The sequence below is a fragment of the Salvelinus alpinus genome, chromosome 4, assembly GCF_045679555.1.
Source record: "Salvelinus alpinus chromosome 4, SLU_Salpinus.1, whole genome shotgun sequence".
NCBI classification, from domain to species: Eukaryota; Metazoa; Chordata; class Actinopteri; order Salmoniformes; family Salmonidae; genus Salvelinus; species Salvelinus alpinus.
In genome coordinates, this window is record NC_092089.1 from 72,033,069 (window position 1) to 72,050,420 (window position 17,352).

Below are 17,352 nucleotides of genomic sequence, written 5' to 3' on the forward strand. Positions count from 1 at the left end.
AGGTTTATCAATATCATGCTTAGACTAGTAAATAGGACGGACTGAAGCATAAACTGATTAGCAAAATCAAATAAATGAATGGGAGTGTTTTAAAACAGGTGGCCACCAACATGAAAGCCATGTCATAAGAGAAAGACCTAGCATAACTGTTCATCTTTATTGCCACTCGCAAAGGCTCAAATCAGATATCACTGGATTACGTTCTTAAAGTCCTACTCCAGTCTACTTTTCAGCTCATGTATCACATGATTTACTTAACAAAAGGCACATCTCAATAGGTGGTCCAGGTGTCCTCATGACATGGCACAACTAGGGGGGTGGGCATTTCCTCTTTTGGTCTCTATTGCGTGGTGAGGAGAAGTCGTCTACTGTGATTGGAAGCGACTTCACCATTCATTTTCTTGATTCAGGTTCACTCAAACATCGTTTTAAGCTTTGTTTTACGATTGACAGTTACAGTTGATTTCGTGATTGTATATTGATTCGCTCTCCTTAAATATTTGTCATCTGATGTATTCGTTTAAGTCTCTCAATTGTTTAATCAATTTCGCCATCAGCTCCTGATATCAGGGCATAAAAACTACTGTCTTCTGAATTGTGCATGTGCGCCCAGCTACACTGAACAAAAATATAAATGCACCATGTAAAGTGATGGTCCATGAGCTAAATTAAAAAATCCCAGAAATGTTCCATACGTACAAAAAGCTTATTTCTCTCAAATTTTGTGCATGAATTTGTCTACATCCCTGTTAGTGAGCATTTCTCCTTTGCCAAGACTATCCATCCACCTGACAGGTGTGGCATATCAAGCAGCTGATATCGATTTGCTGAGGAGTATTTCTGTCTGTAATAAAGTCCATTTGTGGGAGAAAAAAAATATTCTGATTGGCTGGGCCTGGCTCCCCAGTGGGTGGGCCTGGGTGCCAAGTGGATGGGCATGTGGACTCCAAGGCTGCACCCCTGCTCAGGCATGTTAAATCCTCCCGAGTGGCACAGCGGTCTAAGGCACTGCTTGAGGCGTCACTATAGACCCGGGTTCGATCCCAGGTTCTCGCAGTGCACAATTGGCCCAAGGTTGTCCGGTTTAGGGGAGGGTTTGGGGCGCCTGTAGGCTGACTTCGGTCATCAGTTGAACAGTGTTTCCTCCTACACATTGGTGCGGCTGGCTTCCGGGTTAAGCGGGTGGGTGTTAAGGAGCGCGGGTCATGTTTCGGAGGACACATGACTCGACCTTTGCCTCTCCCGAGCGTGTTGGGGAGTTGCAGCGATGAGACAAGATCATAGTTGAATATGAGGATATTGGGATTTTTTTAAAATAAAATAAAATACACACATACCCTTAAGTGTGTGTACATTACTGTATTTATACATGGGATAGCGTTTTTCATAAGTAAAAGTTCAAATATAGCTGGAGTATGTCTTTAACATCTGCTGTTCTCATTTGAGTGTTTTAGGAGTCTGCGGCACCTACACTTCGGGGCTTAACGAATATGCCTAACTATCCAGGACTCAGCATATGCCTAACTATCCAGGACTCAGCATATACCTAACTATCCAGGACTCAGCATATGCCTAACTATCCAGGACTCAGCATATACCTAACTATCCAGGACTCAGCATATGCCTAACTATCCAGGACTCAGCATATACCTAACTATCCAGGACTCAGCATATACCTAACTATCCAGGACTCAGCATATACCTAACTATCCAGGACTCAGCATATGCCTAACTATCCAGGACTCAGCATATACCTAACTATCCAGGACTCAGCATATGCCTAACTATCCAGGACTCAGCATATACCTAACTATCCAGGACGTGGCATATACCTAACTATCCAGGACTCGGCATATACCTAACTCTCCAGGACTCGGCATATACCTAACTCTCCAGGACTCGGCGTATACCTAACTCTCCAGGACTCGGCGTATACCTAACTCTCCAGGACTTGGCGTATACCTAACTATCCAGGACTCGGCGTATACCTATCCAGGACTCGGCGTATACCTAACTCTCCAGGACTCGGCGTATACCTAACTCTCCAGGACTCGGCGTATACCTAACTCTCCAGGACTCAGCGTATACCTAACTATCCAGGACTCGGCGTATACCTAACTATCCAGGACTCGGCGTATACCTAACTATCCAGGACTCGGCGTATACCTAACTATCCAGGACTCGGCGTATACCTAACTATCCAGGACTCGGCGTATACCTAACTATCCAGGACTCGGCGTATACCTAACTATTCAGGACTTGGCGTATACCTAATTATCCAGGACTCAGCGTATACCTAACTATTCAGGACTCGGCGTATACCTAATTATCCAGGACTCAGCGTATACCTAATTATCCAGGACTCAGCGTGTACCTACTATACTTCTGCATACATTTTCTAGATACACAGGCTTCAGAGATTGGAGTAGTATATCAACATACAGATAAGACTTAAATTTCATGGCAAATATCTCATTCATTACAGTAGTACTGTATTTGCCATGAAATTTAAGTCTTATCTGTATGTTGATATACTACTCCAATCTCTGAAGCTGGAGACTCATATCTCCATCACTAGCTTTAAGTACCAGCTGTCAGAGCAGCTCACAGATCACTGCACCTGTACATAGCCCATCTGTAAACAGCCCATCTATCTACGTACCTACCTCATCCCCATACTGTATTTATTTATTTATTTATCTTGCTCCTTTGCACCCCAGTATCTCTACTTGCACATTCATCTTCTGCACATCTACCATTCCAGTGTTTAATTGCTATATTGTAATTACTTCGCCACAATGGCCTATTTATTGCCTTAACTCCCTTATCTTACCTAATTTGCACTCACTGTATGTAGACTTTTATTTTTATTTTGTTCTACTGTATTATTGACTGTATGTTTTATTTATTCCATGTGTAACTCTGTGTTGTTGTATGTGTCGAATTGCTCTGCTTTATCTTGGCCAGGTCGCAGTTGCAAATGAGAACTTGTTCTCAACTAGCCTACCTGGTTAAATAAAGGTGAAATTTTTTATTTTTTTATTTTTTTAATAAAATAAAAGGCTTATTATTTCACCTTTATTTAACCAGGTAGGCTAGTTGAGAACAAGTTCTCATTTACAACTGCGACCTGGCCAAGATAAAGCAAAGCAGTGTGACACAGACAAAAACACAGTTACACATGGAATAAACAATAAACAAGCCAATAACACAATAAACAAGTCAATGACACAGTAGAAAAAAGAAAGTCTATATACAGTCTGTGCAAAAGGCATGAGGAGGTAGGCAATAAATAGGCCATAGTAGCAAAGAATTACAATTTAGCAGATTAACACTGGAGTGATAAATGAGCAGATGATGATGTGCAAGTAGAGATACTGGTGTGCAAAAGAGCAGAAAAGTATATAAAAACAGTATGGGGATGAGGTAGGTAGATTGGGTGGGCTATTTACAGATGGACTATGTACAGCTGCAGCGATCGGTTAGCTGCTCAGATAGCTGATGTTTAAAGTTGGTGAGGGAAATATACGTCTCCAGCTTCAGCGATTTTTGCAATTCGTTCCAGTCACTGGCAGCAGAGAACTGTAAGGAAAGGCGGCCAAATGAGGTGTTGGCTTTGGGGATGATCAGTGAGATATACCTGCTGGAACGTGTGCTACGGGTGGGTGTTGTTATCGTGACCAGTGAACTGAGATAAGGCTGAGCTTTACCTAGCATAGACTTATAGATGAACTGGAGCCAGTCGGTCTGGAGACGAATATGTAGCGAGGGCCAGCCGACTAGAGCATACAGGTCGCAGTGGTGGGTGGTATATGGTGATTTGGTAACAAAACGGATGGCACTGTTATAGACTGCATCCAGTTTGCTGAGTAGAGTATTGGAAACTATTTTGTAGATGACATCGCCGAAATCGAGGATCGGTAGGATAGTCAGTTTTACTAGGGTAAGTTTGCCGGCGTGAGTGAAGGAGGCTTTGTTGCGAAATAGGAAGCTGATTCTAGATTTGATTGGATTGGAGATGTTTAATATGAGTCTGGAAGGAGAGTTTACAGTCTAGCCAGACACCTAGGTATTTATCGTTGTCCGCATATTCTAGGTCAGAACCGTCCAGGGTGGTGATGCTAGACGGGCGGGCGGGTGCGGGCAGCGAACGGTTGAAAAGCATGCATTTGGTTTTACAGGCATTTAAGAGCAGTTGGAGGCCACGGAAGGAGTGTTTCTATGTCATTGAAGCTCGTTTGGAGGTTAGTTAGCACAGTTTCCAAGGAAGGGCCAGATGTACTGTATACAGAATGGTGTCGTCTGCGTAGAGGTGGATCAGGGATTCAGCCGCAGCAAGAGTGACATCATTGATACATACAGAGAAAAGAGTCGGCCTGAGAATTGAACCCTGTGGTACCCCCATAGAGACTGCCAGAGGTCCGGACAACAGGCCCTTCGATTTGACACTGTCTGCAAAGTAGTTGGTGAACCAGGCGAGGCAGTCATTAGAGAAACCAAGGCTATTGAGTCTGCCGATAAGAATACGGCGATTGACAGAGTCGAAAGCCTTGGCCAGGTCGATGAAGATGGCAGCACAGTACTGTCTTTTATCGATGGCGGTTATGATATCGTTTAGTACCTTGAGCGTGGCTGAGGTGCACCCGTGATCGGCTCGGAAACCGGATTGCACAGCGGAGAGGGTACGGTGGGATTCTAAATGGTAAGTGATCTGTTTATTAACTTGGCTTTCGAAGACTTTAGAGAGGCAGGGCAGGATTGGAGTAGCCAGGAGGAAGACACGGCCAGCCGTACAGAAATGCTTATTGAAATTTTCGATTATCATGGATTTATCAGTGGTGACCGTGTTACCTTGCCTCAGTGCAGTGGGCAGCTGGGAGGAGGTGCTCTTGTTCTCCATGGACTTTACAGTGTCCCAAAACTTTTTGGAGTTAGAGCTACAGGATGCAAATTTCTGCTTGAAAAAGCTAGCCTTTGCTTTCCTGACTGACTGCGTGTATTCGTTGCTGACTTCCCTGAACAGTTGCATATCGCGGGGACTATTCGATGCTATTGCAGTCCGCCACAGGATGTTTTTGTGCTGGTCAAGGGCAGTCAGGTCTGGAGTGAACCAAGGGCTATATCTGTTCTTAGTTCTGCATTTTTTGAAAGCTAAGATGGTCAGGAAATTACTTTTAAAGAACGACCAGGCATCCTCAACTGACGGGATGAGGTCAATATCCTTCCAGTATACCCGGGCCAGGTCGATTAGAAAAGCATGCTCGCAAAAGTGTTTTAGGGAGCGTGTGACAGTGATGAAGGGTGGTCGTTTGACCGTGGACCCATAGCGGATACAGGCAATGAGGCAGTGATCGCTGAGATCCTGATTGAAAACAGCAGAGGTGTATTTGGAGGGCAAGTTGTAACACCGTTGTAACACAGTTTTTGCTCTCCTGCGCCTGACTTCTCTGCCGCCAGTACGCACTCCTTACAACGAGAGGACGAACAAAATACGCCTGCACTGCTACGCCATCTTGGAACATGATAAACATATAAAGTCCATTACCCAAGCTAATGTAATATAAGGTCACCTGACTAAGGTAGCACAGTCTGATTTTGTCTAATGCGAAACACACCATTAACCCAGCACACAGTAAGTAAGGAAGTACGTAAAATCTGTCCTATCTTGAATGGCATATGAGAATAGCTTCAAGCCATGCGGCAGGCAGCCTAGTGGTTAGAGCATTGGGCCAGTAACCGGAAGATTTCTGGATCGAATCCCCGAGCTGACAAGGTAAAAATCTGCCGTTCTGCCCCTGAGAAAAGCAGTTGACCCACAGTTCCCTGGGTGCCGAAGATGTGGATGTCGATTAAGGCAGCCCCCCGCACCTCTCTGATTCAGAGGGTTTGGGTTAAATGCGGAAGACACATTTTAGTTGAATACATTCAGTTGGACAACTGACTAGGTATCCCCCTTTTGGCCTGCCATGACCTGTCAGTTGGGAGAGGCTCTGCCGGCTTTCATCCATCTACTGCCTCAAACCATCTCACATATCGCCTCCACTGTCACTCTAAACACAGCATTGTCTAACTGTTCATAAATAGAATGTCATTATAGAAGAAATCTGGGTGTGAAATTAAAATGATATAATATTAAATCAGTTTTAAAATTATAACTATCCATCCCCAGCCATTCACAGGCACAGGAGGAGAACCCAGAAGGCGGGTTGGAACAGGACAAAAGGGGATGGGGGAGTCCCGCTGTGAGTCAGCACAGCGTAAGGGAATTAGTGTAAACCCTCTTTTCTTCTGCCCAGACGTGGGCGTACAGTAACTCTCCGGGGCCCGCTCAACGGGGCGTAAAGTTCAGGGCAGACAGGGATGTACTATGTAGACCTGGAATGAGTCTTGATTCAGCTTCAGTGAAAATACTGTCTATTCTAGGCTTTGAGTTCATGAACATTCCACTCAAATTAATAGGCCCCTGGTGTTTCTTGTGAATGTAGTAATGTGTACAGTGAATAATGGTTTATATAGAGGTGACTCTTACCTTTGGTATTGGCCTGTAGTGTCTTCAGGGCTTGGAAGAGGCCTTTAAAGTCAACCAGATTCCGGTCATTCTGACTGTACAGCAGGATCTTCTTGGCATCGGAGAACAGACGAGAGATTCTGCAGACATCCACAGATTAACACAGAATAAAATTGAATCAGTTAAATTCAAGTTATAAATAGGATATTTACAGGAAACATTAAAGTGACCATTTTATTTATTTGGAAACAATGATGTTATTAATCCAATGAAGCGGATGAATCATAAAATAAAGTGTATTCATGTTTTTATATTTAAAAAACAATCAGATACAGAGATGCAGCTTGGGGTGGGACTCACATGGACTCATTGAAGTTGCCCACGACCCCGGGGGACTCTCCAGGAGTGGGGTTGCGGAAGCAGGGGTTGTTGGCGTTGCAGATGATGCCTTGGATCCAGGGTAGGGTGCCCGCCGAGGGCATGGCCTTGTTGGGGAAATGACCTGAGGGAGACACCGGGAGGGATACAGTCGTCATAAGACACAAATTGTGGTGTTTTGAAATTCAATCATTTATACAGCACATTCAAAACCACATCTTTGGTTGTATAGCAAAACACTTTTTGGGGGACATTTTTTACATATTTAGTCTATTAATACACTATCTACAGAGAGTGGACTGGAGAGAACACAGGATAATTCCAGTCACGTTGGATCTGATACTGAGACACTTAAATGGCCTCTATATCAACCCAACGGAACTACTTGGGGTGGTCTTTGAACATCACCTACAGAGTTTAAAAATTCTATTTTTGTCTACGCAAAAGACACCTAACTGATGTGTGTTCTCAGATTATCTTATCGGGCTGGTGGCGGATGAGCTAGCATCAGCGTAACCACGTCTTGTCCCATCTTGAAGGCTTCACTGCAGCTACAGGCCTTATCAATGTGAGGGAGTGATTGCCTAAGTACAATGTACAACCTTTGTCCCCTCCTAAGGTGCCATCCCTCCCTCCCCGAGAGGCTTGCCTTTATTTGTGTGATGAGTTAAAAAAGTAGGCCTGCTATCAGTAAACCTGAAGCCTGCCAACTGACCCATTACTAAGAAAAGCAGAGATAAGAGATAACCCCACATAGCCAATTGCTTAGCTGATTCAGGGCAGCCATTTTGCTTTTCAGAGTGATCGTCATCGACGGCCTATAAAGATTATGACTTTATGAACTAGTGGGTGATAAATGTGAATCCTAAATGGAATTTAGCTAGGCAGTTTTCAAACTAGCACCACATTCATCTGAAACTATTTGAAATCTTCCAAACTAGCACCATATTCAACTCAAACGATTTGAAATCTTCAAAAAGAGCCATGGGTATTTGGAGTCTTATTGCACTGTCACATTTTTTTCATGGTTAATATCCATCCCCAAAAGCAATATGTTAGCCCTGTGCAAGGAAGACCATTTCTTTCCTATGTGGTGTAGGAGCAGTTACAACATGCCCAGACCCACGTGCTGTATGACTCACACCAAAAGTATCCCTGTGCTTGCTGCCTAACCAAGACTTTAGGAAGAACTGAAAGCAATTCACCCCCTAATGCTTCTGCTTTCTGGCAGATGGACAAAACGCAGGCTTCCGGGAATGAAAGAAAGCGGATATTCTGACGTAGACAAAGATTTCCCAGGAGATGTGTTCATCCCATTGATAATAGTTATTAGTAGATAATAGTTATTAGTAGCTATACGAATGCTTTGTCCTACACAACTGTATCCTGAAGCAGGTTTGTAGGCTATTACACAAAGTAGGATCAATAAGAATGCAAGTCCCATACAAAGAAACAATAGTTGCTTTAGCAAAGAGAAGGTAACGGGCAGCGTTATTGATCCTGTTCTGTGAACCGCCCCCAGTGATATAATTAACTGAAGAATTCTCTAGCGTATCATTCCGGGGAAAACAGGCTTTGGTTCAGCCAGTGCATTTCCATTATATAAGCTTTTCCCATACCCGTGCCAAAGATAGTCTCCGAGGACCTTGCGAACTTTATCAGCTTTCACATATAGAACCTTGATAATGAGATTAGAGCAGTAATAAAGGCATCATAAACTCTAACCCCCCCATAAAGTCACTGATATGTCCACAGGCAATCTGAGCCACCTCACAAACAAACCAAACCGAAAACTGTCAAACTTATATTTGTACAGTTATGTTTTGACAAAAAAAAGCTCCAGGATCTATTGTGATGTTCGTATCGGAGGCTTCATGCAGGAGAAGTAAAGGGATACATGCTCAGTTGGCAGAAATCTTCTGTCAGGCTTTAGATAAAAACCCATTAACAGGGGTATATCTGCCATCCCATACCAGAAAATTGATTAGCAGGACAGAATATTCCCCATATAACAGTTAACGCATAAAACACCCAGCATCCCCACCCGATAAGGACCTATCATAAACAGTTCAACACGATTAGGCTGCTGTTGGACTGTGAAAATATATGTCTTTTTTTTCTCCATAGTGGGTTTACTCGAGTGGCCAGCACGTAGCAGTTTCAGAATAAATGACTGCACATGGCATTGTAGCATACTAGTGCATGGTATTGCTAGCTTGTATACTGTAGCATCAATGGCTTGTATCCTTGGCAGTGTACAATATGTATACATGCGACAACATAGTTCATCCACAGATTCCAAATACAAATGCCTCCGTGGCCACAACAACAGGAGTGGTTGAACAGCCATTTGGGGTGTGGGGTGGGGAATTCAGTTGAGTGTCTTGTGAAGAAGTGTCTGTGTGTCAACAATGACGAGGGGGGTGCATCATACTTACATTCATGTTGTTCGTACGGAGGGTAGTTCAGTCTCACTGATATCAAAATGAAGAAGATCAACAGGGGCCATACTATCTCAATCAGCAGTTGGAGCTAGATAAGAAAACAAGAGAAGAAGGCCAGTTAGCATTTTTTATAAGGAGCGTGGCCTATGGTAACCATAACTACCCGCACCCCCCCCCCCCCCCTTTATAACCATAAGCCTAGCTTGTCTGTTAATAGTCTGGAGCGCTTAAAAGCTGGCATTCAAAATGGCTCCCTCACTACACCATATAATAGGTCTGTATCAACGCTATACGCAGGCATGATGTAGCTGTCATAAGACAGCTTTTATTAGGACTGCATTCCTAATAGATGCAAAGCGATCAATACAACCAACCCCGACTTCAAAATAGCCAATGCTGCACACCCACATCCAGCAACAGTGAAGTCATCTCTGTTCAAGGGTTATCAGGTGCATGCTGATTGGATTAGGAGACGGAGAGAGATGCTACTCCAGCACACGTAAAGCCATCTAGAGGCAGGGTTCTAGCACAGGTGGGAGAACAAGCTGTAGTAGAAATTAAAGCTAACACTGCTAAGATAAAGCTATGTCCCTTTGGGCATGTAGTATATTACTTTCCAATAAAACATTTTTTTTGACTACTTGAATGAAGGAGCCTACGTCTCACATCTAATACACCGTAAAATCTCCCTCCAGTTAAGGGAATTGCTTACAATAGTTATTGTAAAAATCAAATCAAATGTATTCTTCACATACAGTACAGCAGGTATAAAAGGTACAGTGAAATGCTTGTGTTAGTTCCCTCAACAATGCAGAACATTAATCAATAATAACAATGAAAGGAGTCAAGTCAAAAATAACAAGTAATAGAAGAGGTAGTATGCACAGTAATAATGGACTGGATTTACAAATATAAAGTGGGTAGTGGAATCAATGGTATATATTGGAACAGCAGCGTTGACCGTGTGTGTGTGTGTGTGTGTGTATAGGAGTTCTGTGTGTGTGTGTTTATGGGTGTTTGTGTGTTTGTGCGTGTGTGTGTGTTTATGGGTGTTTGTGTGTAAGGGTTGGATGTGTGGGTTGTCAGTGCAAATGATTTATCCGGTGCAAATAGTCTCTAAGGTGCAGGTCTGTCCAGGGAGACGGCTAGGATGAGCTTTTCAGCAGTCTGATGGCCTGGTGGTAGAAGCTGTCTCGGAGCCTGTTGGTCTGAGACCCGATACTCTGATAGCGCTTTGCCAGACAGTAACAGAGTGAACAGTTCGTGGCTCGGATGACTTGAGTCCTTGACAATCTTTCGGTCCTTCCTCAGACACCCGCTGGTGTAGATGTCCTGGAGGACAGGGAGCTCGCCCCCAGTGATGTATTGGGCCTATCCCAGTTTCTGTTCTTACTCTTATAATAGGAGAACAGGACATGACCCCTCTTAATAACTAAACAGCTATTGAACTACAGTGTAAAGTATGATTTGCTACAAAGAAGGAATTTAAAAAACTGTAGACCTGGTATATGACAATAATAAAGTAAATACAACATATGTTTGAAATACTCTGTAAACATTATAACAGAAGAACATACTACATACATCCTCTTTTAAATTGTCCTATCAAACAAAGCCACAAGAAAAAGTCCCAATTCCTATTTCACCAATTCACACAATCTGATTTAAAAATGTTCTGCTTACCGTTTGCCTTCTCCTGTAGGTAAAGTTCTTCCACAACAACAAGCCCAGCTGAGTTGAGATGGACATCTCTACTCTGGACCTCTTCCACTCAAGCTTCCCTCCAGCTCTAAACTGAAATGACACACAGGCAGTGGTGACTGTGGGTAAAAAGTCCAGCCAGCCAGCACACAGCTCAAAGGTACAAGGTCAAGGGTCATTTGTCTAGTTGACAACATCTCTCCAATAGGTCCTCCTCACATGGGAACTTATTCTGCACTGTGTCCCCACTCAGTTCCCAAGCAGACTTTATGAGAGTGAGGATGGGTTGAGGGGACGTATTTACAGGTTATTAGTGGTTCTGTCAGGACAAATCGTGTGGTTCTGATGGTCCAGATTTGGAGTGTATATCTTTGCAGATGTCCTTTATATCTGGTCAGAATCACTGATACAGGCCCTCCTCCACCCTTTGGGGTATGGATAATGATTATGTCTCCAGAGAAACCTAGATGCAAATAAAAGTCTTATATATCGAATTACTGTAGGCAGAATTAGATGTTTTTGGCTTGGGTCAAAATGAACCTAAGGGATTTTTTTTTGCCATATTCATGCAGAAACACAAAACATGATTTAGATTTGTTTATGAAAAATGTAAAGAATTGAATAAACCACCTTGGGGGGTTATGACCAAAAATATGCACCTAGGGTCAGATGACCTTATGACCCCAGTCAGAATCGGAGTTCCATCTCTCTCTGGACCCCTTTCCCATGAACTGTTTGACTGACTGACTCAGCTGCTAGCTAGGCATCTTGTTCATTAGCTATAGCTGTGTAGCAACTTAGCTAACCAGGCACAGGTAGATAGATGGTTTAAAGCGGATATGGCTCTATTTTCATAACTAAAACTGATAGCTATTTGCCTTGTTGCGATGACAATACATTCACCTGGATATTAGCTAATTGCCAGGGTAGCTAGCTAATGAACTCCCCCGGACTATAAACTAGAACATATACGATCATGAAGCAGAGCCAGACAGAATTCCTGCCTAGGGATGAGAGTGCACCATTTTACTGGTTAACACCGACACATGCCTTTCCTCACATGCACAATTGTAAACAACATAAATACATCCAGGCGCTTGGCTGCACCATGTTTTACTGGACATATATGGCCCTAACTTCATGGACGAGGGATAAAACACTGGGTCACAGGGATGAGATCCGCGCAAAATGGACAACTGTTCATGTTGTCCAAGTGCCATGAATCAGAGTTTGCACAAAATGTATTTTGTTTGCATCGTAAACATGCATCATTCAGTTTTGACTGCTAGTGAGGCTCCTGGCTTTTCAGGATATTGAAATTACTTAGCCTAAATTAGGGGGTTTGCACGCCCGCTCCCTACAAATCACAAGGGTTATTTGTCCTTATGATTCAAAGGCATATGAAAACACTGAAACTGGAAATAAGCTATTGAATGATCAGTGATCATCACCATTTGAAGCATGTAATTAACTAAATATATTTACTTACAGTAGGCTGCAATTGTTGTCGGCTAAGTGGGAATGAAACCGTCATGGTACAGAAGGAGATTGTGTTCCTATTTCTTACTTACTTTTTTCAAACTACATTGTTGGTTAAGGGCCCGTAAGTAAGCATTTCACAATAAGGTCTACTACACCTGTTGTATTCGGCACATGTGTGACGAATACAATTTTATTTGGTCGGAGAGAATTAATTATTAAATAGATTGAATGTTTATATTGAGGGAACGAATAAAAACAACAACAACTGAACGGATTAGTCTGGACAGTTTTTTCCTCCACCATGACGCATTAGAGCTCCTGAGTGGTCTAAGGCACTGCATCTCAGTGCTAGAGGCATCACTACAGACCCTGGTCCAATCCCGGGCTGTATCACAACCGGCCGTGATCGGGAGTCCCATAGGGCGCCGCACAATTGGCCCAGCGTAGTTAGGGAAGGGTTTGGCCAGGGTAGGCCGTTGTTGTAAAATAAGAATTTGTTCTTAACTGAATTGCCTAGTTAAATAAAGGTAAAATAATTGTTTTTTAAAGTGTCTCAGCATGAACCCAATAAATGGGGCATGGGTATACGTGGATGAGTGAGTAGGCTACACAGAGATAGATAGAGGACTCTAGTGCCCAAAAGCCTGTTTTAGCATGTGCAGCACCAATGAGGACATTCAACATTTTGAAGAAGTCAACTGGGTGGGACTTCCTATGGGTTAAGGAAGGATCGCATAATTCCTCCAGGTCATCAGGAGGGATCAGCCAATGAATTATACTTGTGAGAAAACATTCCATAACTGCAGGTGGCAGTAAATCATCAATCTTGTCTTTATACCAGTTCAAACACACTCTAGGTGGCAGTGTCGACCCCGCCCTGTGAAACTGGGTCCTGGACTTCCTGACGGGCCGCCCCCAGGTGGTGAAGGTAGGAAACAACATCTCCACTCCGCTGATCCTCAACACTGGGGCCACACAAGGGTGCCCTCTCAGCCCTCGCCTGTACTTCACCCACGACTGCATGGCCATGCACGCCTCCAATTCAATCATCATGTTTGCAGACAATACTACAGTGGTAGGCTTGATTACCAACAACAACGAGACAGCCTACAGGGAGGAGGTGAGGGCCCTCCAAGTATGGTGTCAGGAAAATAACCTCTCACTCAATGTCAGCAAAACAAAAGAGATGATCGTGGACCTCAGGAAACAGCAAAGGGAGGGAGCACCCCCCCCCCTATTCACGTTGACGGGATAGCAGTAGAGAAGGTGGAAAGTATTAAGTTCCTCGGTGTAGATATCACCGACAAACTGAAATGGTCCACGCACACAGACAGTGTGGTGAAGAAGGCGCAACAGCGCCTCTTCAACCGTAGGAGGCTGAAAAAAATGTGGCTTGTCACCCGAAAACAATCACTAACTTTTACAGGTCCACAATTGAGAGCATCCTGTCGGGCTATATCACCGCCTGGTACGGCAACTGCACCGCCCACAACCGCAGGGCTCTCCAGAGGGTGGTGCGGTCCGCACAACGCATCACCGGGGGCAAACTACATACCCTCCAGGACACCTACAACACCCGATGTCACAGGAAGGCAAAAAAGATCATCAAGGACAATAACCACCTGAGCCACTACCTGTTCACCCTGCTTCCATCCAGAAGGTGAGGCCAGTACAGGTGCATCAAAGCTGGGACAGAGAGATAGAAAAACAGATTCTATCTCAAGGCCATCAGATTGTTAAACAGCCACCACCAGCACAGAGGTGGCTGCCTACCTACAGACTTGATATCATTGACCATTTTAATAAATGGATCACTAGTCACTTTAATAATGCCACTTTAAGAATGTTTACATCTCACATTACTCATCTCATATGTATATACTGTATCCTTCACTATCTATTATTTTCTATCTCTTGCATTTTTGCCGCTCTGTTACTGCTCATCCATATATTTTATACTTATATATTCTCATCCCATTCCTTTAATAGATTGTGTGTATTAGGTTTTGTTGTGGAATTGGTTAGATATTAGGTTTTGTTGTGGAATTGTTAGATATTACCTGTTAGATCCTGATGCACTGTCAGATCTAGAAGCATAAGCATTTCACTACACTCACAATAACATCTGCTAGCCATGTGTATGTGACCAATAACATTTGATTTAAGTGTGCACTATGTAACCTTTCAGTTTGTTTACCACAGAAGTAGTAGAAGAAAATGTACTACTTTGAAATTGAGATGTCCTCAATGACGTTGCCCATGCTCGCACAGACGCCATAATGGGAAATATACAATGTTGCATCCTCTAACTATCTCTACCGTACGCTACTATCAGCTTCATTACCTGTGTTTGGAGTGACAAGCTCAGTCTAGGTTACATTTTATTGTCTCCCTGTCTTTTGTACTCACAAGAGCCAGGTGGGCTGTTTGTGTGATAACTCCCGCAGGTAATAAGACAATATAAATTACTCAATAACATGCTATTTTGCTGGGCTTCACATTGACGTCCCTTACTGTAAATTAAAACAAAGTCACTTGTTTCTAAGTTGCTTATTAACTTGTTTGGTGGCAAAATGTTGTTGAACAAGTGCAGGGATAACTCTGCAAAGAATGTAATTGAATAGAAAATATGGGATCGTTTTTTAAAAGTCAGTTTATCACAATGGGTGAGAAGATTCGTGCCATGCGATGTTCTCCGCATGCTTGGAAAAATATAATATGAGTGCTTTTCCACAATGAGTAAATCAATGTTACATAACAATACATAATGTGGTTGTAAATGTGACGGAAGACTAGTCTACATCGTGTTTTATAATTAAGTACAACAAAAACTACAACGAACACATTTTTGCTATAAAACAAAATATGATGCGTTGTTGAAAAGAAAAATAGCAAAAGTTTGCCATAAAACTCCGTTATCTTTCAGCTTTCTTTCTAGCAGATAGGACTACCATTAAAAGAAAAGAATAAACAAATGACAGACAATTAATCAGTGGAAAATCGAAATACCTTTTCCCAAAGGCACGAAATCAGACCCCTTTCAGCATCAATTGTGTTTCCTCCTAAGCTAAACCACACTTCTTCACTACTTTTGGAAATATTTTTGTCCTGGATTGTTATCCAGGCATGTGTGACCTGTACACAGAGGAGGAGAATCATCTGGCTCTAGAAAAGCTTTTATATGGAGTGAACCTTAGCTACATCCGCTTGGAGAACTACAGGGGTTACTCTCGGTCATGGAGATGTTCCGTGATTAAATCCCCCTAGTGGAGCACATGTAGACTCGGGGCTACTCGCACTCCCCGACCTCCTAAACATCTGGAACTAATGATAATCGAAATAAAAACCATAGACCTACGTGTATTTAAAGTAGTAAATAGCCTTCCCGGGACTACATTTCGTTTGGGTAAACAGTTGTGTTATAGGCCTAGACGCCATCGTCTTTCCACAAATTCTGTACATTTTAGTTTGACATTTTAGTCATTTAACAGACCATTTTATCCAGAGAGATTTACAGGAGCAATTAGGATTAATGAAGTGACTTGTTCAAGAGCACGGGTATTCGGTCACTGGCCCAATGACCGAACAATCACTGACGCGGAATATGTTTTTCCATGGATTTCGGTTAAACCCCATAATTTACTGTCAAACCATAATCTGGTCATGTTTACCTTTCATGAGATTCAACCATTAATTAGATACTTTCCCTGATTTCTTCCAATCATTTCCAGGTTGCATGTATCAAATCAAATTGTATTGGTCAAATACACATATTTAGAAGATGTTATTGCAGGTGTAGCGAAATGCTTGTGTTCCTAGCTCCAACAGTGCAGTAGTATCTAACAGTGCAGAAGTAGCTAAAACAATTCACAACAATACACACAAATCTAAAAGTTAACGAATGGAATTAAGCAATATATAAATATTATATAGAGCTATGTCAGAGTGTAATTGACTAAAATACAGTAGAATAGAATACAGTATATACATATGAGATGAGTAAAGCAGTATGTAAACATTATTTAAACATTATTAAAGTGACTAGTGTTCCATTATTAAAGTGGCCAGTGATTCCAAGTCTATGTATATAGGGCAGCAGCCTCTAAGGTGCAGGGTTGCATAACCGGGTGGAAGCCGGTTAGTGATGGCTATTTAACAGTCTGATGGCCTTGAGATAGAAGCTGTTTTTCAGTCTCTCGGTCCCAGCTTTGATGCACCTGTACTGACCTCGCCTTCTGCTTTATAGTTGGGTGAACAGGTCATGGCTCGGGTGGTTGATGTCCTTGATGATTTCTTTGGCCTTCCTGTGACATCAGGTGCTGTAGGTGTCCTGGAGAGCAGGTAGTTTGCCCACGGTGATGCGTTGGGCAGACCGCACCACCCTCTGGAGAGCCCTGTGATTGCATGCGGTGCAGTTGCCGTACCAGATGGTGATAAAGCCTGACAAGATGCTCTCAATTGTGCATCTGTAATAGTTTGTGAGGGTTTTAGGGACAAGCCAAATTTCTTCAGCCTCCTGTTGCACCTTCTTCACCACACTGTCTGTGAAATAGGCTAATGATTAATGACTCATCACTTGGGAAACAACAATGAGTTCAGCCGAGGGGGTGTTCTTTGTAAAAGACTGAAAACATTTCCCCAAAGCAATGTGACAATGACAAAAACACAAATGTCATTGAAAGGAAAGATTTGAAGAGATTTGCAATCAGCAAGTTACCCTTGATGATAATACAGTAATTTGCTCCCCCGAAATGGCGTAGCCTCTCACCTATGAATTGGATTAGTGCAAATAAATATGTTTATAGATGGAAATTATAAGGCCCATGGAATAGTTAAATA

General features: G+C 42.8%; 1 protein-coding gene across 1 annotated transcript in view; it reads right to left on the bottom strand.

Moving 5' to 3' along the window:
* Positions 1-15,680, bottom strand: part of LOC139574371 (phospholipid-transporting ATPase ABCA1-like) — a 48,489-nt gene extending 32,809 nt beyond the window's left edge. The window contains exons 1-5 of the mRNA XM_071398886.1: positions 15,523-15,680; positions 11,014-11,124; positions 9,325-9,418; positions 6,869-7,010; positions 6,530-6,648 (exon numbers count right to left, since the gene is read on the bottom strand). Of these exons, the coding sequence (XP_071254987.1) occupies positions 6,530-6,648; positions 6,869-7,010; positions 9,325-9,418; positions 11,014-11,124; positions 15,523-15,672 (616 nt within the window). The 5' untranslated portion in view covers positions 15,673-15,680. The remainder of the gene's footprint in view (positions 1-6,529; positions 6,649-6,868; positions 7,011-9,324; positions 9,419-11,013; positions 11,125-15,522) is intronic.
* Between the last annotated feature and the right edge of the window lie 1,672 nt (positions 15,681-17,352).